The sequence below is a fragment of the Ammospiza nelsoni genome, chromosome Z (assembly GCF_027579445.1).
Source record: "Ammospiza nelsoni isolate bAmmNel1 chromosome Z, bAmmNel1.pri, whole genome shotgun sequence".
NCBI classification, from domain to species: domain Eukaryota; kingdom Metazoa; phylum Chordata; class Aves; order Passeriformes; family Passerellidae; genus Ammospiza; species Ammospiza nelsoni.
In genome coordinates this window covers 62,105,265-62,130,080 of record NC_080669.1, presented here as the reverse complement: position 1 = coordinate 62,130,080, position 24,816 = coordinate 62,105,265, and the positions used below count along the sequence as shown (strand labels likewise).

General features: G+C 37.0%; 1 protein-coding gene across 1 annotated transcript in view; it reads right to left on the bottom strand.

The window, feature by feature from the left end:
• Positions 1-9,288: 9,288 nt before the first annotated feature.
• The window catches only part of FBXL17 (F-box and leucine rich repeat protein 17), a 279,309-nt gene continuing 263,781 nt past the window's right edge, over positions 9,289-24,816 (bottom strand). Inside the window, exons 8-9 of the mRNA XM_059492832.1 lie at positions 24,129-24,271; positions 9,289-11,167 (exon numbers count right to left, since the gene is read on the bottom strand). Coding sequence (XP_059348815.1) covers positions 11,030-11,167; positions 24,129-24,271 — 281 coding nt within the window. The 3' untranslated portion in view covers positions 9,289-11,029. The remainder of the gene's footprint in view (positions 11,168-24,128; positions 24,272-24,816) is intronic.

Genomic DNA, 24,816 nt, shown 5'->3' with positions numbered 1-24,816 from the left:
GCATACCGTGAAGTTACTGTCAGTTCTCTTAATCTGTTCAATTACACAACAGGATCTCAAAGGGGACTTTTTACCAAACATCACTTTAAATTAACTTTTCTCCTTCGTGTTTTAAACTTGCAGTCCTTCCCCGCCTCTTTGCAGCAACATGGGTAAATTATTAAAAGCCCACTTGTTTGTCAGTGTTAATGCTACAGAAAGATCAGTTTAAAATTTTGATTGGAAATAGAGAAGTTTTGTGAGGTTAAAAGAGAAAAATGCTCATCTTGTTACATGTCACCAAATTAATCTCCATGATCATTTCTCTGAGGCAAAGGTCTATTGTTTTCCTGGTTTAGGGGAATGAAGAAATGGTAGCAAAAAGCAGCACACCATAATTTTTATTCTATTAGGAACATGAAACTCTGCCACTTTTCACAGCCATGAGCCACAAAGTGAAAGAGAGTATTCAAAATGGAAGATATACAACTGTACTGAACTGACCCTAAATGTCATTTTACTTTCCCTGGGGAAGTGGATTGGGAATAGGATAGGAAGGGAAGGTGCTAAATAATGCAAGAGATGAAAGTAGTTTAACTTTGAAGATAGGTAGAGCAAAATTGAAGAGGGAGAGATGGAACTGCAGAGGGCCAAAGAAGAGAATTTTGGATTTTCTGTCTTCATTATTTTATTAAATGCACCACTAAAATAAAAGACTAATTTTCCCCAAAATACATTATATTTGAAGTCTGAAGTGAAGGATTCTGAAACTGAAAAGAAAGAGCAGCAGAAATGCAGCCTATCAACTACATTCAAGTGCCAAGATTGATGGGTGTTATGGTGCAAATGTCCAGAAATATTATCTAATAGGTTCATTTTCCCTGAATGCATTCTGTTAACTAGCAAGCTCATAGAGAATGTCACAGTAGCCACAGTAGTCTGTCTGCTATTGATTTGGAGTAGGTGTGGATTATGTGATGTATCCTGCTGCTGACCTGTCTTATTCTTGTTGATTTCAGTGGAATGAGGATTTGTAGCAGGTTCTTTTCTGGTTTTCCATTTTATAGTTTGATTTTTCTATTAAACAGATTGAAGGTGAGAGACCAACATTCATTTTGTGTAGTAAGGTATGAAGAATGAAATACCAAGATGAATTAATTTTTTGGGGGACGGAGAGAAAAGTGCACACGGAGAAGAAATTGCATCTAGGAAGAGAGCAGAAGCAAACAGCTTATTTTTTAATTCAGAAGGGACTAAGTGATATTCTACCATTCTTGTTAGAACATACTGGGGAAAGAAGGTTTACTTCTCTAACCACTTAAAATACAAAAGGCATCAAATTCTGAAGGTCCCTTGTCAGTTTTGTTGAAAGTATTAATATTGTTGTAGTGTTGACAGTTCTTGATAAAACAAAATACAACCAACTGCAAAAGTTCTGTCTTGATTAGTTCTGTGTTCTCAGTTTGAAGATTTAAGGTAAAGGTTAACTGTAATTTACATTAAATACCTACTTTATAACCATGTCTGCACTACTATCAGAGATAGCTCTATTTTAGCAGTGCGGTAATTTGTAAAAGATTTTTTTTTTTTTTTGTATAAGCCACTGTTAAGGCTCATTGGAAACATGTTAAAAAGTAGTATTAACTCTTTTCTCACTTTCTGACTGACCTGAGGAAGACCCTGTTGCTCTTTTCACCAGCAAGAACTTTACACAAGCTATGTTTTCCACAGGCTTCAAAAACTTCAGCCTCCTCGGAGTCCGCAGAAATTGATGTAATTCTACTCAATAGTAGACAACCTATATTTGTGGGTTTTTAGGTAGGTCCTCAGCTCAGGCTATCTAACTTAAAAGGGCAAATTCTGACCTAGGCGGTATGGAGGTCAGTTTTAAGACTGTAACTGAGGCCAAAGGGGCCCAAATCCACATCTCAGTTTTGAAGGGTCATTGAATGGTTAGTCCTCAGCAGCTTCCTCAAGCCTGATCCCTTGATCCAAGAGCAGAGGTGGCACGTTATGGCTGGTGATTCAGCTGCCAGCTCCTGTATGTTGCTTACTTGGAGACTACAGCAAATAACACAATTTTCAGAGATGCCCTATGCATCTACGGGCACTCTAACTTAAGAGAATAAAGACAAAGTTTGCCCAAAATTAGAAGGGTAGCAGCTCTACTCTTTTATGGAAGCTTTTGGTAGATTGTAATGTTTGTGACTTCAGCTACAAAGGAGATTCAGTGTTACTGAGTATTAGCCCTACTCTGAAGCTATACAAATAATAATACTGAGTACTTAATAGTAAACACTAAGTATCTTCTAAGCAAAGGGTCAAGAACAAGGTGTAACTAACATGATAAATCTCACTAACACATATATAGGAACATAGATCACTATAATGAAGTGTCCTCCATAGTATGTGCTAGCTAACTGATATAAAAATGCTAGTGCAGTATCAGTGGTTTTAGAAGCGAGTTTAACTGAGCCTTGAAGACTGTGGTTAAAAAAAATACTTCAGGGGTGAGTCTAGGCAAGTCAACACATTAAAAAGTTATTGCAATATAGCTGCCAGCACGTTAGAATGGTGATTTTGCAGACATCCTAAAAGGAAGCACAATCTACAAATCACTTGTTTTTCATTTATTCCACTTGTGCTTTCTGTCAGGAGAAAAAACTTTTCCCTTTATTAGACAGCAACAAACAAGTGGAAGGAAGGACAAATATACATGAAGCCAGGAAGTCCTTCTTTTTGTTTTTGTTGATGCAAGCTTGACTTACAAGACAGAAGTTTTTGTGGCCTTTATCATAACAGTGTATGGTCAACTCCTGTAAAATTTCCAATATGCCTCAAGGACTTACTCATGTAAATGCAAAGGCTTTTGAAATTCTTACCCTTTCCCTTATACCTGTCGTTCTTGTCTATTATATCCTGATGCAAAGAATTACCCTTTAGTCACTATCTGTATCAAGGGTGGGGTTTATTTGTTTCCCAGTCATCTATTTCTCTTATTCTCACATGTTCACACTATGGCAATGCAAGTTTATCCTCTCCTAGGCATTAAGGACAATTTCCCAGACTAGAAACGAAGAAATGTGCTGATTTTACAGAAAAATTCTCTTCCTTTTTTGTTGCCATTGCCACTTCCCAAACATATTCTGTCATGTTGGCAAAGATCCTACATAGATCCTATCCAAGGCATCTTTGTTTCTGCCAAGTACCAGATCTTACCCTTATACCATGATACGTTGGGCTGCAGAACATTTAAGAAAGTTAAATGATAGCTTTGGGTTGTTTTTCTTTTTTGGTCTGTGGGTGTGTGTATTTTTAAAATGGATTCAGATGTGATATTTCTCTCCAGTTTTCCAGAATATCAACAAAACTTCATTGAAAAATTTATGAGTACAGGCACAAACATATAAAGGTGGGAAAAATAAGTTTCTGAGGGCTGGTAATAATTTCAGTATTTAACAGCTGTCTGCATTTGCTCAAACCTACCTCTACTAAGGAGATTTCCACCCATGGAAGATTTACCCAAAATACTTATTTTTCAGAGGCAATTTTTTCACAGGCAAATTTCTTGAGCTTAATTTACTGCACATCCTTGCTGGAATAGTTCTCAATCCTTTGCAGATGCAAAGTCACAGAGAGCTGCCTGGATATATATGATTTTACATGCCTTGCAGATAGCTCAGAGATGCAATTGCAAAATCTAGCTCTCACAGACAGCTGGGAATTTGTGACAGTCCCTGAAGGACTTTGCATCCATAAACCAATGACTGGATTACACTGATCCATAAATGTGTTATTCTCCTATCTCTGGCTAATGCAATACAAGTAGTCTTCCTGCTGTTAACTGTTTCTGAAGCCACACACAAGAGAATATAAAGGATATGGCATATATTCAAACAGAAAGGTCAGCAGGTCACATGCTCTTTATGCCAGCAAAAGAACTTTAATATCTGTAGTGTAGCAGAAAGAAGTAAATGCAGAAATATTCCTTAATTTAAGTTCTGTGTTCGGAAAATTTTGCTAAAAAGGAGTGATTCATTCAGACCCTAAGGGGATTGGTGACAAAGCCTGGTCTACAGCAGGAAAGCTCAGCTTCAGAACAAGCTGTGGGGATAAAGCTGCAGGATTGTTTGTCAGCACTTCCTGCGCTGTAAGAATCCAGGAACCCTCACGGCGACGTCGCCTCCTCAGCCCTGCACCCTCTGCATCCCTGTCAGCCTGGCTCAGAACCTTTGCTGCCCTGTCCCATCCCACAGGGCCCCTTGGCAGCCTGGCAGCCAGGGAGAGAGGCAGGAGGCACACACCCTGCGTGTCCAGGGTGCAGCTGGCCCTGGCTCCTGCCTGGGGAGGGCTTTCCCTGGCCTCTGCTCCCCTGGGTGCTGGGCAGGACTGTGAGACCCACTGCAGCAGCCAGGGGCTCTGGGGCAGTGTGCTGGGCAGGGCAGGGCTCTGGGCCGGGACCACGACACTGAGAAGCAGCTTCTGATAAGCACGCCCTGCAAACAACAGGCGAGCCACGGGGCAATGTCTGTGTGAGCAGATTGAACTTGCCTGGAACAGCTCTTTAGTGCTGAGGCTCACAGACATGGGACGACTCACGTCTGTGCCATTCACCCTTCCTGCCCTCAGGAAGCCACAGCTGTATTCAGGGAACCTAAGGAGATGGATATTAGGCATCATTAGCTCTGAACGTTTTTAGAGCTACAAGGCCAAGAGCATTCCAGCAACAGCCAGATGACCTGAGAGTCCAGCAGTGCTCCTGGCACAGCTCTTGCCACCAGGAGAAGTGCAGGCACAGAAACGAGTGCCATGTCCTGGAAAATGCAGTGCCTAGTGAAAGCAACATCTAATGAACAAACCCTTCCACTGTTACTATTGAGAAGATCATAAAGGCATTTGACTTTGGACTTAATTTCGCATTTCTACAGAGTCATTAAAAAGTAATTTTGCTTTAGCTACAATGTTTTTGGTTACTATTAAAGATTTCCAGGTTTATTTGCTCCCTAACCAGGAAGCAAATCCTTGCTTTGTTTCTCTTCAGGAATTTTTTTTTTCTATTTTCTAGCTTTCTCATTGACCTCGATATTTGAACACCTGTGAAAGACTCAAGCAAGGTGATTAACATTCACTACATTTGTTTCTCATTTTTCTCCAAGGAAAGAAGGATTTGAAGCATTTTGCTTTGTGTATAAATATTACTGCCTATTTTAGAGAAAAAATATCCATCCCTTACAGCAGAGTTTAGTTTATATTGCTTCAGAGACCATGACTCACATAGTGTGATCGGGAGAGGTGACCAGAGACTAAAACAACAGCACAAAGGCAACATTTTAGTCCTTCAAAAGTAAGAGCTGAGATGTTGATCTTGGTTCAAGGAGAAGCCAAAGCAAGACACCTGGGGCGAGTTAAGTGTGTGCACTGGGAGTTAGTGCTGCTGAGAATATTCTTGCAGCTTTCTCTAAAAGCTGGTATTTTGAAAATACCAAAGGCTGCAGCATTTTCAATAGGGTACATAATGAAAGCATGATATTATGAAATTTTCATTCCAGAAGTCTTTATAACTTCACAGCACCTGGAAATGCCCAATAATACTCACTGTAAAATTTTTCATTTTAAGACTTCTAATATTCATTTAAACACAAACACTTTTCATCAGCTATATATAGAAAGACCTACCTAAATATTGAAGGGGAAGCAGTTCAGTTCGCTGTTTTGGTTCACTTTTGCCCCCAAATAAACTTGAAACACAACCCATTAGCAAAACTTTATAAAGCTGAAACACTTGGATTTATCTTATATAATCCTGACAGCCTTTACAAAAAAACTCAACCCTAAACATAAATTAAAGAATTTTTGCCTGTTTCTTTTTAACAGATGTGAAGATGCAGCTGTTATACAGACCTTTACTCCATTCTACCTTACTTCAGCTTGTAAAAGAATCTCCAGTTAAGCAACCACAGCCACAATGCTGTGTGTGATTCAGCCAATTTATCTGTGTTAATCTGAGCCTAATGCAAACAGAGCCAGAGGAACATCTGAACTTTTCCCCAGTTTTTCAGCAACTATATATTTTCAACACTATTATATGTGTTGAAAATACATCCAAAGAGCCTACTACAGGGAGGCTTTTAATAAAGCAGGACTTGGAAATATAAGACCTCATAAAATATGAGTCACACAATATGACCATGTACCTACCCTGTTTAGATTGGCAGAGCACAGCTATTATCACAAAGAATTATTTTGTTTTTCAGTGGTGCCAATCCATGGTTGATTCCACATGCTCAAGCTTGGAGCATCTCCCAGGGTGTCTGTGGTTTGAAAAAAGAGCTTCACATCTCTGCTTCTAAGTATACCAGATATTCAAATAAAAATCTCAGTCACCTATATAGCAATATCACAGATCACTCAGGGAGAAAGCTGTAAGAAAAAAATTACAGGAGGCAAGTTAACATTATTTTAAATATTTTATTGTAGTGGAGTCTTTAAATGTATCTGCTTTAAAGTGACTCTCTGTTAATATGGGGTTTCATAAATAGGCAGCATAAATCCTCACCTGCTTTAACATACACGTCTGAATGTTTACAAGGTCAACTATCATCATATTCTTTTCATATAAGCTCTCACCATTGTTGTTTTGCAAAGCGTCATTTTGTTAATAACCATTTCTTTACCAAGAGGGTAGTCAAGCACAGGAACAGGCTTCCTGGGCAGATGATCAATGCCCAAGCCAGTCAGTGTTCAAGAGGTTTTTGGATTATGCCCTTTGTTACTCAGCACTGTCAGATAGTTGGACTAGTTGGTCACTACAGGTGCCTTCCAATAGAAATAGTGTATGCTATCCTATCCTATCCTATCCTATCCTATCCTATCCTATCCTATCCTATCCTATCCTATCCTATCCTAATTATTTATTAGATGAAACAGTCCTTTTCCTTTCCTCATTCAAGATCCCATGACCTGAAGAAAGCTTACTTTGGGCTTCTATTTTCATAAAACCAAAGTGTATGTGACCTGCTGCTTCTCTTGACTTTGCTTCTGCCAAAACTACAGTTTATGAAGACACACCAAGGCCATATTTATCTTGATAATCTGGGTGGACATCATTGAGCTCATGAGGAGCCCAGCTGAGAGCCTGAAAAAATTACTTGTTAATTATTCTAAGTAGGATTATTTTCTTGTTTAAAAGGGATTGAAACTTGTTTTCATAGAATCAAACAATATCTTGGATTAGATCAGGCCTCAGAGATCACTTGGTTGATCCAATCCCTCTGACACTGGCAGAGACCAAGTTGCTCAGAAGTCCATCTTGACCTTGATACCTCCTTGAAGTGACATCCACAGCTGCTCTGGCCAACCTGTTCTAGTGCTTCATTACCCTCACAGTAAAGAACTTCTTCCTTGTATCTAATCTCAACCTACTGTCCCTCAGTTGGAAATAATTTCCCTTGACCTGTCATTACATGACCATGTAGAAATTATTCTCCATCTTTTTTGTGGGCTGCCTTCAGGTACTGGAAGGCCAGAGCTACCTCATCCTGAAACTTTCTATTCTTCTGATTGAGCCATCCCAATTCTCTCAGCCTTTCCTCAAAGTAGAGCTGCTCCATGCTTCTCATCATCCTGGTGGCCTCCTCTGGACTTGCTCCAACAGGTGCATCCCTTGCAGGGGAGTGTGAGAGACCAAAATGTTAGAGGTTAGTGACTCAATCAGCCACTGGCAAAAGCAGCAAAAAAAATTTGCTGGGGGCAGAATTACACCCCCAACCAAAGTGGGGAGGTGAGCTTTCAGATGTGTGGTGGCAAAATCTCTGATCTCTTGGCCTAAGAACAGCCAAGGTGCAGAGAGGGCGAGCGAGTGGAGGATGACCACCAGTGGAGGATGGCCACAACAAACCAACCTTTGTTTGGCAGCAAGCTGGGTTTTGAGCCAGGCAACAGAGAAGGCTCATAAGAAGCAGATCATGCAAGGTGTGATAAACTTTCTACCATGCCCATGTCCTCCTTTGCACAACTGGCTCAGGTGTAAAACTCCCACCTGGGGTATTAGGACATTCACATGTAAGCCTGAAGATACTCACCCCATCTGATGGGGCATAACTCGCTCAACTACACAGTTTTGGTATTTTTGAGAGAAATATACTTTGTCCCTGTTCAAAGACTACTAGAATATGCCTAGTACTGCACAGAGCACCTGATAACAAGGGAGATGTGTCATCTAGGATTTGGCATTTCACTAGATTTCCCACTAATCTGGGAGCCTGGGCAAAGTGACTTTGGACCTGCATGAGAAACATCACAGCAGCCATTCCCTCTGGTGAGACAAATTGCACAGGAACAGTCCCCTCCACATACCCTTGAGGTGGTGAGAGACGGGTGGAATGACCACCAGGCAAACTATCTGAGTTTGCTTTAAGCCTTAATTACACCTGGATTTAAAGAGTGAATGACTGAAAAGAAACATTATCTGTCTCTCTCCTACAACCACCTACCCCTGAATTCAGAAAACATTTAAGAGTTTGTCTGAGTCCTTCCTGCAGGCTGAACAAGCCCATCCTAGAAATGTTTCTGATGAGAAAGTGCTGAGCCACAGGTTACCCTATCTTAACAACAGGTTCCCACAAAGAATTTGATGGAGAAAAGGACATATTTACATATTTTTTCTAGTAAAATAGGCCTTTTGGACCTAGGGAATCCAGAAGCCACCTATGAGTTTTTCAGTTCACTCTAAGTTTTGCATATGAGAAAACAGGGATAATTTTTATTTTTACAAGAGGCAGTAGCTTTTCTGCCACCATAATGATATTTTCCCTGCATGACATGTCAAAGATGAGTATGCAGTACTATTTATTCCTCTAAAACTACTTTGGAAACTATTAATATAAGGAAATCAAGGAACTATCTGTGTCAACACTGCAATTAGAAAAACATATTTCTATCTAGAGTTCTTATACCACATAAAACAAAAATTAACTAGTCATGGTGAGATCTATAGATCAGTATGTTCATAAAACTGAGAGATGAGTAGTCATTAAAAGGCAAAACTACTGGAAGTGACTTATATGACTGAAGTGAATAGAGAACCAACCAGACCCATATTATTTTAAAAATCTGTAGAGTTACAATACATTTTAGATGGAAAAAGATCTATGGATGTCATCTAATTAAACTCTGTCAGTCACAGCAGGGCTAGTTTATTAAGGATCATGTCCAGGTGAGTTCTATCTATTCAACAATGGCGATTTCAGACTCTCTGTTAGTACACTCTAAGTACAGTTAGAAGCACAGATAAACAGAAAACATCACATCTTTCTTATTTTATTAAACTTTATTGCAAGATCAAAGGTTTCACAAAAAAATAGAAACTTACAAATTGTGTGAATAGTTTTAATGCACTCATAAAGAGACATTAAAAGAAAATTGACTAAGATTCTGTACTATATCTGCAAAAAAATTCACTGGCTTTATTCTTAAAATATTATTACCATTTAGGAGTAAGTAAACAGCATAGCATTCCACATGTTCACAAGTATTTACCACTTATTTTAAACAAAATCTTTACGATATATTTTTTTCCAGAGAAATTAGTTCATCCCCATTTTGAAAAGTCTAATAAGAAAACATTCAAGATTCTCACTGGAAGTAATGTGAGCTGATGTTTCTGTTGTAAAAAATTATGCCATGGAAATCAACAAATAGGTTTACAGGGTTACACAGCCATACTAAACAAGCTTCTATGTTATGCTGCATTAGGCCTTCTGGATTAGCAAAACATTTTGACAATAATGGCAACTTTTAAGCTGAAGCTTAAGCATTTCATAGTTTGGATTTAAATGCTTTTAAATGTAAAACCTTTTGAAAACAAATATCCAGTGTTACATACCTGACAACATTCTTAGAATGGTAAAATTCTAAAAGTTAAGGCAACTCCAAATTGAAGCTGCAATGTCTGTATTTTTCACAATTCCCTGCTAAAATTTAACTCCTTAAAATGCAATGTGTGAGACTGCATAAGAGAGATGCTGTGTGGTACTTGGTTGCTGTTTGGAGTTAAACCATAACAGTCCCACAAAGAAAATGAATCATATTATGTGTTTAATTTGGATATCTCCTTGCACACACATTAAGAAGCATCTGATGCTACCAAAGATATCCACGATGGGACTCATGTTTAGATGGCCTTCTCAAGGTAATCACTATTTGCATTGGAAGATCCATTCTAAAATTAAACCACACAGGAAATGAGAGGGATCCTGCTATTGGCTTATACCCATTCATCTGAATTTTTCAATTTATCAACAGAACAGCATAGTCAAGAGGATTCAAGTTAATATAAAATAGACATAAAATCTTTTCAGCCAAATATAAACACCATCACCAACTTATTTCTGATCGTTGTTGTATTCAGCTATTCTTTGTCTTCATGAAGTGTAGCTCGCTAGTATTGTTAGGGTAAGCAGTGTTATTCATTATTAAAATGTCAAGGTGGAAAGATTTTAATATCACTACAGCTTCCTATATTTAAAGAAAAAAAAGGAAGATGTTGATAAGAAAATGGTAATTCACTGTAGATTTACTTATTACTCTGTATCTTAAAACCTCTGGCATAGCTTTAGTAAATAAAAAGCATCAAGTTTAGTTCCCAGTTTCAACACATGCCTCTGTTGATCAACTGCACTGGTGCTAGCACTGAGTTACCATTTACAGATCAAAGGAAACACACATGACCAAGGCAAAGTAAACAGAGGAAAGCAAGCTTAACATCTATAACTCAAACTATCCAGAGAACTAGTAGGAATCCACTTCAAGAAATTTGTCAAAGGCTTTTATCACTTTTATGCAAACAAAACCACAATGCATTTCTAAAGTTTTGCTTCAATATTTGTACTTAGTTGTACAGTACATTAAAGTCAGTGTACAGCTTTTGCCATTTTACTGTAACCTCTGTAAACTCACAACTATATTGCATCATATGAAAGGTTATAAACCCTTCTGCAATCCCCATTAGATCTACCGAATGCAGCAGAGTGGAACATGTTGGTACAGAGAGTTAGGAGCCAGAAGACATGTTGGGTGTCCAGCCCATTTGATAAGCCCGCTCCAGCGTTCTCTTGCAATCCTGCAGCACAGTACTGAAGGTTATATGTGGATATTGCTGCACCAGCTGCTCCACTGTGGCCTCGTTCACCTGCAACAGAAGAACAGAACCTGTGATGTGCAGGAAGTGAATGGAAAGGGCAACAATAGGCAAGCTAGAAGAATGGAAAAGCTTTGGACTCCTGGGCGGACTTCCAGGATGGGGCTCCTCATTGTTACTACAGGTTTGGGCGCATTTATCACAAAATAAATATACAGAATGTAATGTCTGGTTACATTCTGTAACCAGAATGAAAAAAACCAAAATCAAACCCCACTATGATTTCATTGTAAAGGAAGAAGTTTTATCATCCTGATTAAACAAAATGCTGCCCAGAGTAACAGATTTCTAACTTGAAATAGAACCTATCTACTGAAAGTTGCTCAAGCAGACATACATTTAAAAATGTGAGATTTTTTTGGCTTTGGCAAATGAAAATAGATTGCATCTATTAATTAATTTATGGTACAGTTGGGGAGACATTTAAAAATGCTAAGTAGTAACTCCACAATTAACTTTACTGAAATGAACTTGCACTGTATGGTTGCTATCAACAGGCCTGAAATGAAAAGTTATCAATAACATGACTAAAGATGGGGAAAAAATATGAACTATTCTACGCTGCAGGTAGATCAATTACTCCTTTATGTCCCTTTTTCCAAAAGGTAAAAGTCCTGCATGTCTTCACATACATCACTGGCATAAGATTTTATTTTAGCCTTCTTTTGTGAGGATAACACTGCAGAATTGGTACCAATAATTAAAACATACAAGATTGTTGGGTCTGGGATGTCTCTCTTAAATGTGAGCCATCAATGTTAGCACTTTTATTCTTCATAAAACAAGGTAATCAGACAAATCCAGCTAAACATAACACCCTTACAACTCCAGTGCTGTGAGGGGATTAATTTGTCAATTATTTTAAAGACAATTACAGTTCATATCACACAGGTAAATAGCTTTTTTCAGCCTTTAGACAAATAAAAGATTAACCTAAGAACCATGACTTCTAGTTGGCTCTCTTTGAAATCTTTGCTGAACAACTGGGCATTTTAAAATGCATTGATACTACAGTTACTGAAACACCTACATCAGTAGCATGCACAACTGATGGCATTGTTTGATTTTCTTCCTTCAGTGTTCCGTTCTCAAGATTGAAAAACGTTTACTACTATTACAAAGATCTGTCTTGTGAAAAATATTTTTAAAGCACTTTAACCACAGTATCTAATAATATTTTTGTCCTTAAAAGATAACAAGGAGAGCTTCCTTCTGAACAGTGATTGCACGCAATGACAAGGATAAATGAAAGGTTTAATATCCAGTTCTTCTACTTTGATAATAGAAATACTCAATCTTCATTGGAAGTTTCATCTAGCTGAGACTGACTTGGATAGAAAACTGGTTTAACTTCACAGCACAAACTGTACTTCTCTGGCAAATTGCTATGTTACAGTAACATCTTTCAGTGCTGAAAAACAAGAAGTGACTTTGAAAAAGCAAAATGAAATCAGAGATAGCAAAAGTCCCCCATAATATTTGATATTTACAGCTGAATACATACTCACAAATTGTAAGCTACAATTCACAGAAATATTGCTTGGAAGGCAAGAATCCCCAAAGTAGCAGTAATTTGCTACTTTATGGCTATCCAAAAAATAACCAAAAGTCTCTTCTCATTAGAGTTATGCTGCAGAGATCCATGGCAGAATCAACCAGGCTACCAGAAACGCCTCTTAATTGTTAACTCAGCCACAACAAAGAGGGTTACAACTGACAGTGACTTATTTTGCTCTTTCTTAATGGGAAGCTTGAAGAAGATGCATTATTTATCCTAGATAGCTGCAAATTTTGCTAGTACATAGAAGTTATTATGATTTAGCACTTACCTGTTGGGCATTATTTGTTAGAACAGCGTGGATATCATTGTTTTAGAGCCAGTGTTTTATGCATATTCTCCGTTATAAGAAACAAACTAGGCGAATTCATTACAAAGATGATGCTCACTCACAGGAAGGTAGTAAATGCTCTCCATGCCCAGATGTATTGGACTCAGGACATGTACCCAAGGTACAGCCTAGCTAGCTTTAAGCTGATATATTTACTAACAGGCTAATTTAGGCATGGCCCATGACACTTAGGAAGACAGAAGATGTTACAATGGAACCTTTTAGTCTTAAAAACCTATGAAGAAATCTATGGTAAAACACCTCTAACTGTTTGTCCTAGTTTTTTTCTGATACAATTATTACTAGATAAAATTTTTTGCTATTTGCTATTAATACTTTACTAAACAGAAGAAGGAAGCTTTTGGCGTCAAGTGCCAAATACAGTTACAAAATAAACATGAGTATGAAGAAGGCAGATAAAACCATTGCAGAAATGCCACTGACAAAAACAGCTGTTTTATGACCAAAGCCTGAAGAGTAGAAACTTTTCTCCATTTTTTACTGGAGCATTAAGCAAATATTTTAAATTATTATTTTGATCCTTGGCAACAACTTGTGTTATGACTTGTTGTTAAACAGTAAAGTAATGACAAATCCTACGGACGTATTTGGAACCATAACATATACAGAAAGAAATTACTTTGAGTCTGAAAAACTGAGTTTACTCTCATGATAAAGGAAAAAAATACCTTACCAAGCTTCATGATAAATGATCGAATATATAATTTTAAGTTAAATACAAATATTCTTAATCCTGAGAGTAAAAAGCAAGGACTTAAAAATTATGCCAAACTAAATTCAATGTAAGATTACACAACAGAAGGAGGAGAAAAAAACTGGCAGTGGGACAATCAACCTGGATCCAGACATGAGAAAAGAAGTATTCCCTTTCTAAAGATTTTGATACCTTTTCTTTGCCATGAGAAAAGTCAGGTCAGACACAAAAACAATGAAAAACTTTTAGTATTTAAAACTCTCCATACTACTGCGCTAATAACTGCACTATCTGAAAAACAGGAAAAAAGGAAATAAAATTTTATTCTTTATTAATGAATGTGGAAAGTAATATCTAAGTCAACTTTGTGGGGATCCTTGTCATCATTTCCCTAGTGGTAGGATTAAGATGAAAGAAGTCTTATGCCCAGCCATTAGAACACAAGCTTCAGTCTCTTTGCTAAGATCAGCCTGGCTGGTGATAAAACGAAAGTACTGAATGCCATTCCCAAAATAATTTCATTACACAAACAGAACAATTTTCCCTACTGAGCTTAAACATTCTTGTTCAATGAATGAAAACTAAAAATCTCCACATCTTCATATGCTGTAAAATGCTATATTTTTCTTTCACAGAACTTTCATTAATCTTCATCTTTTGAGTTGTCAAAAGAAAGAATACAGTCTGCAGATAAACTATGCAGATTATCTAATATATAATCATTCATCTGAATTTGAATAGCTCTTCAATTATATTTTAACACATAATGAGAGAATGCAGCCCATATCATTAAGAATGAAAGTAATAGGTTTTGTAAATCGTGGTCATCAAACAAAAAACCAAAATAATAAAAAAGACTGGTTTGAAAATTATTTTTTCTTCCTGAAATAACTATTTATTTCAGGCCAAGGAACAGATTGAAAAAACAAAACAAAGGAGAAGATGGGTTACAGAAAATGGCAGACTAAGTGGTATCATCTCCCTTTAACTCAATTAGAGCCTAGATTATGACCTAGACGTCATAATTTTGAATACATTTTGCTTAAAGACATTTGAACACATACTGCCTATTTCCCAGAATAATGCACTTGACTTTGTGACAAATGTTATCTAGGGTAGGACTTCCTTAACTTCTTCTTCGCCTAATGATAGTGTGGTTGTGCCGACAGTATTCAAATATTATCCGTGCTAGAGAACATTTCTCATGTGATAATTAGGAGTTCATCTTCGAAAGAAGAACAAAAACACCCTTTGAGTCCCTGTGGAATCGTACACTGGCAAAAGGGTTTTGTGAGTGCCTCTTTGGAGAACTTTCACCATCACTCTGCTACGTACTCACAAAATGTGGCCGAAATACTGAGAAAAATGGGAAATCAGTGCTCAACACTCTTACTCTCCTTTAGGTAAAATGGTCTGCCCATACCAGAAAGCCGGAAAACTGCCACCATTCTGTGAATATTTTTCCTAGAATAAAGTAACCAACACTTATGAGCTGATTTTTTCAGGCTCAGAGTAAACTGAAAGCTACTCACAACAAAATATTCATTCATATTTTGATCTAGCATGTTATATTCACTCATCTAGTCCTATTGCCAGCATTTACTGATTTGAAATATCACTTGTCTCACACAGAATATCTTCAGAAATTTATGTTATGTCATGTCACTTTCCACAAGTCTTCATGAAAAATCCAAAATTCAAGCAAGAATAGTTATTAGGTAATTTTATTTTTTTTAATTTAAATTTGCTGTGTCATTTGGTTTAATGATAATTTCAGCACTGTTTTCTTTAATCTCCAGATTATAAAATTAGGAATTTCTAAAGATATAAAATTATTCCAAAGGGCCAGGATTTTTTTTAACCTAGTGTTTTTGTTATGCTCCTACAGCAGATCTTATTAAATTCAAAGGATGAATTCCAGTTTTCCTAATTTTGTTAAGGTAAATTAGAGATTACTTTTGAAACCATCAGCCAAACCAGGCATTTCTTTTTAATGAGACTGACACCTCCATTCACTGCTCAGGAATAGAAAAAGAGGGCTTTTCCTAAACAAGACTTTTCTAGTTACTTTTCCTTAGCTTGTCTTTAGTTGATATCGTGTCCTGGAAATCTTCTCTGGGATTGGATAGTCTTTCACTAAATTGCCAAGAATTGTAAGATTTAGTACTGATCTCCAAAACTCCTACAGGTGCATCAGGATCAGACTCTAAAGCCATTAAAATTTGCCAAGAATGTCTGTGTTATCTAGAGCAGTACTGAAAAGCAAGAGTAGAGTCATCACTTAAACTGCAAGTTTTATGCAGTGTATGAGTATTCAGCATTAATCTAAAGAGTTTGATAGGTCCTTTTCAACAACAAAACCTAAAAATCTTCACATCTTAATGACTTCAATTTAATGACAAACTGACTTGATAATTGAAAAGAAAAAATTATCTCCATTCCAAGTTAATAACTGAAACCACTAAGCAGTTACAAATAAAAAAGCTAAGGCTTGCAAAACTGGATTAGTGCAAAAGTGCATTACTAGAACTTTGTACCAAAACCTGCTTGAGTCCCTCAGAACACTATTCAGGATGACAGCTAAAATAATATCTGCATAGTATCTAACCTAGCCCTTGGAAGGGGCATGGGCTGGCTGATTTCTGAGGACAACACAGGCTGGTATCTACAATTACACAACTCTATAGATCAGTCATTAATAAAAAATAACAGACCGAATTATAATACCCTGAGTCAGCAATATCTGCACAGAAAGGCATTAATAATACATAGAACTGCCAGCCTAATCTCAGAAATCTAGTACTTGCTAAGAATTTTAGGGAAATATTAGCAGGTGAGAGATAGCATTCAGACGAAAAGATTTTAGGGCTGCCATACAGATAGTTAGGTTAGAAAAATGGCACAAGTATTACCATAACATTTCTACATATAAACATTTGCAAAATCAACTTCACACAGAAGAAATGCAAATGGATTTGTCTCCAAAGGGCTTTCCTACAATACTGTTGGCATTTTACTTAAGGAGTGGTATTTCAGCATTAGAGCTACTGGAATTTGTATGTGCATCTGGCTCAATACATGTAGAGAAGTATTGCTTGAAAGCCAATGACTTTATAGACATTGTGTATATCCATAATGATGGATATGGAAAACTCTTTATGTTCCAATTTCTCAAAAAATCCAATATATACACACTTAGTGTTATAAGCAAAACATTTTCACACAGTCTTTCTCTTCTCTAAGTTGTATTTTGCTTCCTCAAGTGAGTGTCTTATAAAAAGTGTACTTTGATATTTTTTCCTGCTAATAGTTGAATGAATTATATTCTCAGGTGGCCCAATTATAACTGTTGCCTGTAGCCATAACAAAATTTAAGATTTCTGGAAACGTTTTGTGTGAAGTGCAGTTGATCAGCTAAGGCAGACATATTCCACAGAGTTTAAGTTGCCCTTATGCCCAGGGGCAGAACCCTTGTTTAGGACTTTAACAAAACAACAGCACTACCAATATTAGCACAATATCCTATAGTCCAAATAAAGTCCCTTACGACTTGAGAAAAGAATGTGTTTTGACTTAGAGGATGATGTTATTGAAAAAAAGGAAGAAAAACAATCACATTTGCACACACACAAAAGCACTGTATTTGTAGACTCATAAGTAATGAAATCAGCAAGTACAGTCTGTACAGTGTTATTATAATGACATTTGAAAACTAAATTGCCTTAAATCCTAGAAATTAATTACCTGTTTATATTTGTAAAGGTAAAGGAGTAGGTAAACAGAAATATCTGCAATCTTTTCTGCTGTGTGAATGGAAATAAATGGAATGCACATGTCTTCTAACCTCGGTAGCACTTCGGAAGGATTTCAGGAAGTGTGGCAAGGTTACCTGTGGAGTGTGGAGTGTATCTACTTTACAGTTCTTGTTTAAATCTCACCTGAAAGGAATGGAATTCATTGTTGTGGTAGTTTTCTCATGTGAATGCTATTGCCCCGAACTCCAAGTCTACTGCAAACTAGCAACACCCATTTCAGATCTCTGTGAGGATGCAGAGTTTTTTGCAACACACTATTTTTTATTGAAGTTGTGTAAGTAACAAAGGTTTCACTCTCAATTCTCTTTGCATATTGTGAGGGTTTATTTTTCTATTAAAGCAGAGAAACCATTTTAAAGGAGCCCTTCAGGCTGGCAGATTATTTGGTTTGCTAATTCTGCCCATTTCATCAGATGAACTTCTAGACTCCACCTATAGAATATTTCCAGGTAAAAATATTACCAGTATTACACACATTTCAAAAACTTTTTTCTTCTAAAAATTGCAGTTAATAAAGACCCAGATGCAGTGAAATGACAGTGGCAATTTATATAGTGATAAATATTCTTTCAGATTACTTTCTGCCTGTTGAATTAATAACACTGAATATTTTCCTTCCTATTTGACTACATTAACAATAATTTGAGCACATTACTGTAATATCTGTCAAAACGATGGCATGTAAATCTAACAGAGAAGTCTTTCTCAAAAGTTGCCAGCTGGCAAAAATAACTGGAAGTTCCAGGGAGCAGTGTTTCTAAATAAACTTCTCCCTTTTTGATTTTTTTATTCATAAAGATGCTGACCAGTTCACACTGCATTCTTCCTTAAGAGCTGGCCTTATCATGTTTTTGAACTGTTGATCATCATCTGAGGGTCCACCTTTCTCTTAGAGAATTACATGGTTCAGGTGGGTGCTTTTTAGAAACAAGGACAATTTCATTACTTCTGGAAAATTCCATCTTCAGCCGAGTGCCATAGAACTGCTGCAGAGGAATCAGCTTGGAGAATAAAAATCTTTTAGCAAAGAAACAGTTAAACTAGAAGAGCAAAATCTTTAGCTTGTATAAAAACCCTTTTTTTGTGTGTGTGTGTTTTAGCAGATGCTTTCATTTACACACATAATGGATCTGTTATCCTAGTTAGCTAGGGGGAAAAAACCAAAAGTAGTATTGTTCAGACTTTTAAAATTGTTGTATTGAAAACCAAAGTGAAATAAATGCTATTCTTCTTTTGTTGTGGGATAGCTGTGGTTTCCTTCTAATGAGATTCACAGATCTCATGAATCTAAAATCTTCATTATTCATAGAGAGATGTATCAATTGCAGCTCCTACATTATACACATAAAACTTTAAAAAATACAGCAATTCCTTTTTAATATGCAGCAACGTACTTGAACAAATTATAGTAATTTAAGAAAAAAAAAAGGCTACAGAATTTTTCTTAAAGAGAAGGATTGGATATTTTCATTCCTCTTCAAATCACAAAACCATAATTTCAAATCTCAAAATGAATCCCTTGTAATATAAAAGAAGAAATGGTAGCAATTTGCCAGGTTTTCTGATCAGGCTAATGATAGCATTTTCTGAAAGTGGAAGGCAAATTGCTGTGATAATTACATTAAAACAAACCATGGCTCTGTATTCTCAATATTCTGTCATTGATTAAGCCGCCTTAAGCTCAAAAATGTATTGGAAATTGAAAGATTTATCTCTAGAACCTAGGATATATAAAAGAGCTAATGCTCTTTTTCACTTACCTTCAGTTGCAGACTAGCTATGTAAATTAAAAGCTTGTGAGTGATGGGTTAAAATGTTTCACTTAAACAGGAGCTGCATTCCTAACTCTGCTAATGATTTGTGGTCTTCACTGAATATGTATTTACAAATATTTGTAAAACAGGTTTTGTAGAAGGACAAAGTGATAAATTATATTAAAAATCCACATATAGTCTAAAAATCTTACTCTTACTTAAGATGCAAATGATTTCTTAACTGACCATTTTTTATTTTCAGGGATCATCTATCTTTTTTCCTCAGGGAACATAAAATAGTTTGTCATTTTGTCAGTTGTACTGACCATCAACTTCTGTGCTCTAATATTTCAGCAAAACTAGAATAGGAAATATATGCTACAATTTATCTGAGAAAGTCATCTGGAATAAGCTACAAGCTTCCAGAAGTATTTTCATGAAAAGCAACCATGTCTTTTCTGAGAAATTCATCTCAAAAAATGGAAAGAAAAAAAGCAAGGGAAAAAAAGCAAGGAATAAGGGCCAACATGATTTATTAACTAAGTTGTGTATCCTTTCACAGCCAGCTTTGTTGGACTCTCTTCATTTCATTTCATTCACACATAGTGGTGAATATTGAATTTTGTGGCCTCTGTTTTTCAGTGTCATTTTTCTGCCTATTTTCCCAAGAAATGTCCCCTGCATTTACGCGGGAGCACTGTTGATAACTGCTACAAATTGCACCACAGTTATAGGAAAAGGATATTGAAATATGAAAATTGTTGTGAGAAAAGTTGCAGGAAGATTATTGTGACACATTGTTCAACCAGTTAAGCTATCACCCAGAAAAAAAAAGAAACAACAAATTTTTAGTCCCTATTTCCTAGTTGATACCCAGCCATTTTCCCCACGGGTAAAGATTTCAAGCTGCCACTATGTAAAACTGTTTCACTTCTTGTGAAAGCACAAAAAAGAAGTGCTATAAAGACATCTTTCAAATGATTTCTAGAAATAAATAGTATGGAGAACATCACCCTTTTCCTCCATTTTTTAAAATATGAAATACAAAATATACCTAATTAATTAATCAATTAATTAACTAGAAGTAGTAAATAGGATCTAGGTCAGTTTAATGATAGGGATGTACAGTACACTGTGTTCAGAAAGAAAAACTTGAAATGTGCATTTAAATCTGTTATTTTGACGCAGGCATCATTTTATGCCCTTAGGATGCAAGAAAAGCTCTTAGGAATTCTGATGCCAGTGTTTGTGGGAGGAAAGAAAGCATCCTGTAACTGCCCACACCTTTCTCAAGATACTTAAAGTAATTAAAGGAAAGGTTCAATTATCTTTAAAATATCCCCTTTCCTAAGCTGTGATAAAAAATACAGAGCTACAATTAAAATTTGGTTGGAAGAATGAACACTCATGTTTTCATTCTGCTGTGGGGAACTAACCTGAAGTGAATTTAATATAACCCCTTGTTATGCTTTTCTTGGTGTTTTCCAAACTAGGAGCTGCTCGGCCCCTGAGCAGCACCAACCCGCCACGCGCTCCAACACAGCCTCATCAAGTCCTAAAACATAACCTTGGGCTGCAGCCCCCAGCAGCACAGCACTCCTCTGTGCAGAGGAATGGCGAGTTTGTGGTTGCACCCGGATCCCAGAGCACTGTGAAGAGCTGACAAGAAGGAACAAAGCCTGGCTCGCTGCCCCTGGAAGCGCGGCACAGCGCAAACACAGGCAGAACACCAGAATGCAAAACAGAAATGCCTTCTCATTCCTGCCTTTTCCAATTACAAACCTCTAAAATGCCCTGCTTAGGCCTTAAATATATACTGATTTTATCTGTTACTGCTTTCAAAAGAAATGGAGACTCAGAATAGCAACATTTTCTTACTATGGAACACGTGACTTGAGCAGTCCTGAGGGCTGCCTTGTGCCTGCACAGATGCACGCATACCCATGGACACAAAAATTTATTTGCACAGTCGATAACCTGTCCTGTGAGAGAGATCAGAAGGGAGAAGGGGCCTAGCTGCTTCAAGTACCTGTTCATGTTGGAATGCAGACAAGTGGGGAATTCTGTTGTCCAGAATGTAGGTATTTAAAAACATTTAGAGACTATACTAGATCACTTTCACACTTCAGGAGGTCTGATGTCTCTTAGATGTATCCCATCTGATACAGAAAAGTTCCAACTAAAATATATGCTCTCATTATGATGACCTCATAGTAAAGTCAGCATTTTTAAATTACATTTCTCAACACAATGCCATCTATTTTAAGGCAAAGACCATATTGCTCCTGTGGTGTGCATGTAAGATGGTAGGAAAAATAATAAAAAGAAAGGCAATAGCAGTTTGATGAAAAATGAATAATTTGATTATTTTCATGGTGTGGATCAATAATGCTTTGCATCTACTGAAACACACTGCCTGGAGGCACTTGGATAATCAATGGCATAAAACAGAGACTGTCTTTACCCAGTCTCACAGCCTCTCTTGATCTTTCTGGGGAGGACCCTTGACGCCTCTAATTTATGTCAAGTGCATATCAAAGAAATTCCAAAATGCCTGGCTCATAAAGAGTGTTTTAGTGGTACCCATTTTAAGTCTACTTACATATGTTCCTTATGTAACTGTGTTTAAGTACTTCCCTTCCAAATGCCTGGGAATTCTTAGGCATAAAAGCTACCTGGTATGAGCATAACAGTCAGTACCTCAGAAAAGGAAGCCTGGTTAGATGGGACAAATCTTCAAACCTTCTTTTCACTGCAAGCTGACAACAGTAGAAAGATAGGAATTTTGGCCAACCGGGAGTGTAAATAAACCCTTCAGCACCACCCAAGAATTCTCTTTAATGATGTGCTGGACACTGACATTTTTAATTTAATAGAGCAGCCACTGGAAAAAATGAGTTCTGCATGATACTGGGGAGAGACAGTTGAGAATGCAATTTTGTTCAGTAATTTCTCTGTTCATTTGCAGAGGAAAAAGGGAGTTGGCATCTTCTAGCTGCCAAAAATCCCTTAAGTTAAGGATACTTACTTCATTCTGTCTGTGGAGCTATTCTTCCCATCAAGGCTTTGCAAACAAGAAAATAATTCCCAGTGGTAGTCCCGCTACTACACTGTTCACTGTAACAATTTTTACAAATTTCTCTAACATCTTTTATCTACCATACTTTGGATACTTGAAGATTCACACACACACTCGCAAGGCACACAGTCAACAGTGCTTTTATATCTTCCCTGAAGCTTTCTTAAGTAATATTTTTTTTCCCTTTTAGAAGCTGACTTTTTTTAATACAAAAGATGTTGTATACTCCTCTAAAAACCGAGAAAAGCGTTTACCAGTAATTAAAGGAATACAGACTGTAGTACATGTCTATGAAAATGACATATAGTTTAACTTATGAGAGAGTAGAGCTTGTTTTCAACATCAAGATCATTGATTTTCTGTAGCAGTTAAAGACAGGACAAAATTATTGCACTTATTAGATCCTTGTTGATTGTTCAACATTAGCTAAATTCAAAAAATAAATACACGTGCAGAAGTGGTTAGATGGTTCTGGGTCAGGTCTAATTCCCAAGGTCAAGTTACCCTTTTAACATTCTGTAAGTACATAATCTTAGCACAATCCATCAAAGAGATTCACACACTCTTTTTGTCTGTTGGCTCTCATAAAACACTAATGTTTAGGAGATTAAGTGGACTCAGCTTTGATAGACAGAGCAATTCTTCCAAAGTGCTCAACCTCCTTGCAAACTGGAAAATGCCTACGGCTGGCTTTGCAAAATGCTACTTCTAATTTTACCACTGACCTGGACATTATTATTCCTTGCCATTTGAAATACTGTGTTTTGTCACTGTCTTCTATAGTGCACTGTGAAGTATGCAAGATAATGGTTTGGAGCATAAAGTTCCTTAGACTAAAACCTGTTTTTCCATAGAGAGTATCCAACCAGAAATCCACAAGCCTGAGAGCTGCTTATGATGGGCATCACAAGCCAGACATTTTGTTGATGATGGCTGGAAAAGAAACAATCCCTGCAGGGTTATGTGAAGACTTAAGGTCAGAGACTCTGGACCTCTAATGATTTTTCCTTTAGCTATTCTGCTGTGTTCCTGGGACTTGATCTCTCTTCTAAACAGGAACGTGATTTCTGAAGGCTATATACAGGGTGAAGTGGAGATGGACTGGCTTCTTCTTTTTTTCTTCTAATGATTAAGTGCTAAAACTTGTAGACATTCCTACTATTCTCCGAGTATAAAGCTACATAGTAAGAAACTCAGTCTGTTTTTCTCTTTTTATCATTATGATTTCATTAAAACCTTTGTCCTTCTGTTTTAAAAACCATGATATATGATCAAGAGCACAGACATATAGAAAATTGCTGTATCACTCTTGAAGTTACACTAAGATTTTTTTCCCTTTCTTTTTAAGAGACAAAGTAGTCTGTCAGGCTTACAACACGACATGCCAACCACTTTCAGACAAAAGTATTCAAAACAGTCAGAGGGCAGATTTTATAAAAAACTTGTGAGCACCTCAGGCTGCGAGTGTAACCTACAGATGTATTCTGAAAATCTACATCAGCAAACATTCATAATGCTCCTTCTAGCCCTCTGTGTGACTTTTGAGCTGCCTATGTGAACACAGCACACCAGAACAGTTGCGAGAGTAGTGACTACTGAACATTTTGTTCAGAAGAACATAAATCCTGCTGCCTCCCTCACACACACAGGAACACTATCACACTCAGAATGAGGCACCAGCTCAGGAAAAGGCTCCTTACCTGATCACATCTCATCAGTCCCAAGTACCGGAGGGACTTGCTGCGCTGAGCAATCTGGGTGGCTCCACGGTCCGTGATCTCTTTGCACCATCCAACATCCACCGTCTCTATTGTCATGCTGTATCTCCCAATGGCTATCAGAGCTGGAAACACATGAAAGGCATGAAATGCACAGCTCTGCAGATGGCAACCTCAGCTCCATGCACACACGGAATAATGCTGAAATTGAGTTTTGAGAAGCAGTTCTCATGCACTTTGTAAATGATATTATATTTCATAATTCTCAATAACGTAAAAGCTGTCTCTTCAAAATGGAAGTACATACAGGTGCAAACACACACCAACACACAGATAAACATATCTTCCTATATATTTTCTACCAATCAAAATAAATAGACCAATTAGCAGACATAATCAATAAGAATTCTTTTAATTACTTTTTCCAGAAGAAGCAAGACTCGATTAATAAGATTGAAATAAATGCAAAATAAAAAAAAATCCTATCTCACTTTTCAGAGAAAATAAGTGACTTTATACTACTAATAACTTTTTTTTCCAGGAAAATAATACTACAAAGACAGGATTGAGATTAACAGGACATTTTGTGAGTCAATAAGACATAGTTTTAGAAGACCCTGCAGGAAATCTCATGCCATATATTCTATAGCTGTATTCTAAAATTCAATTT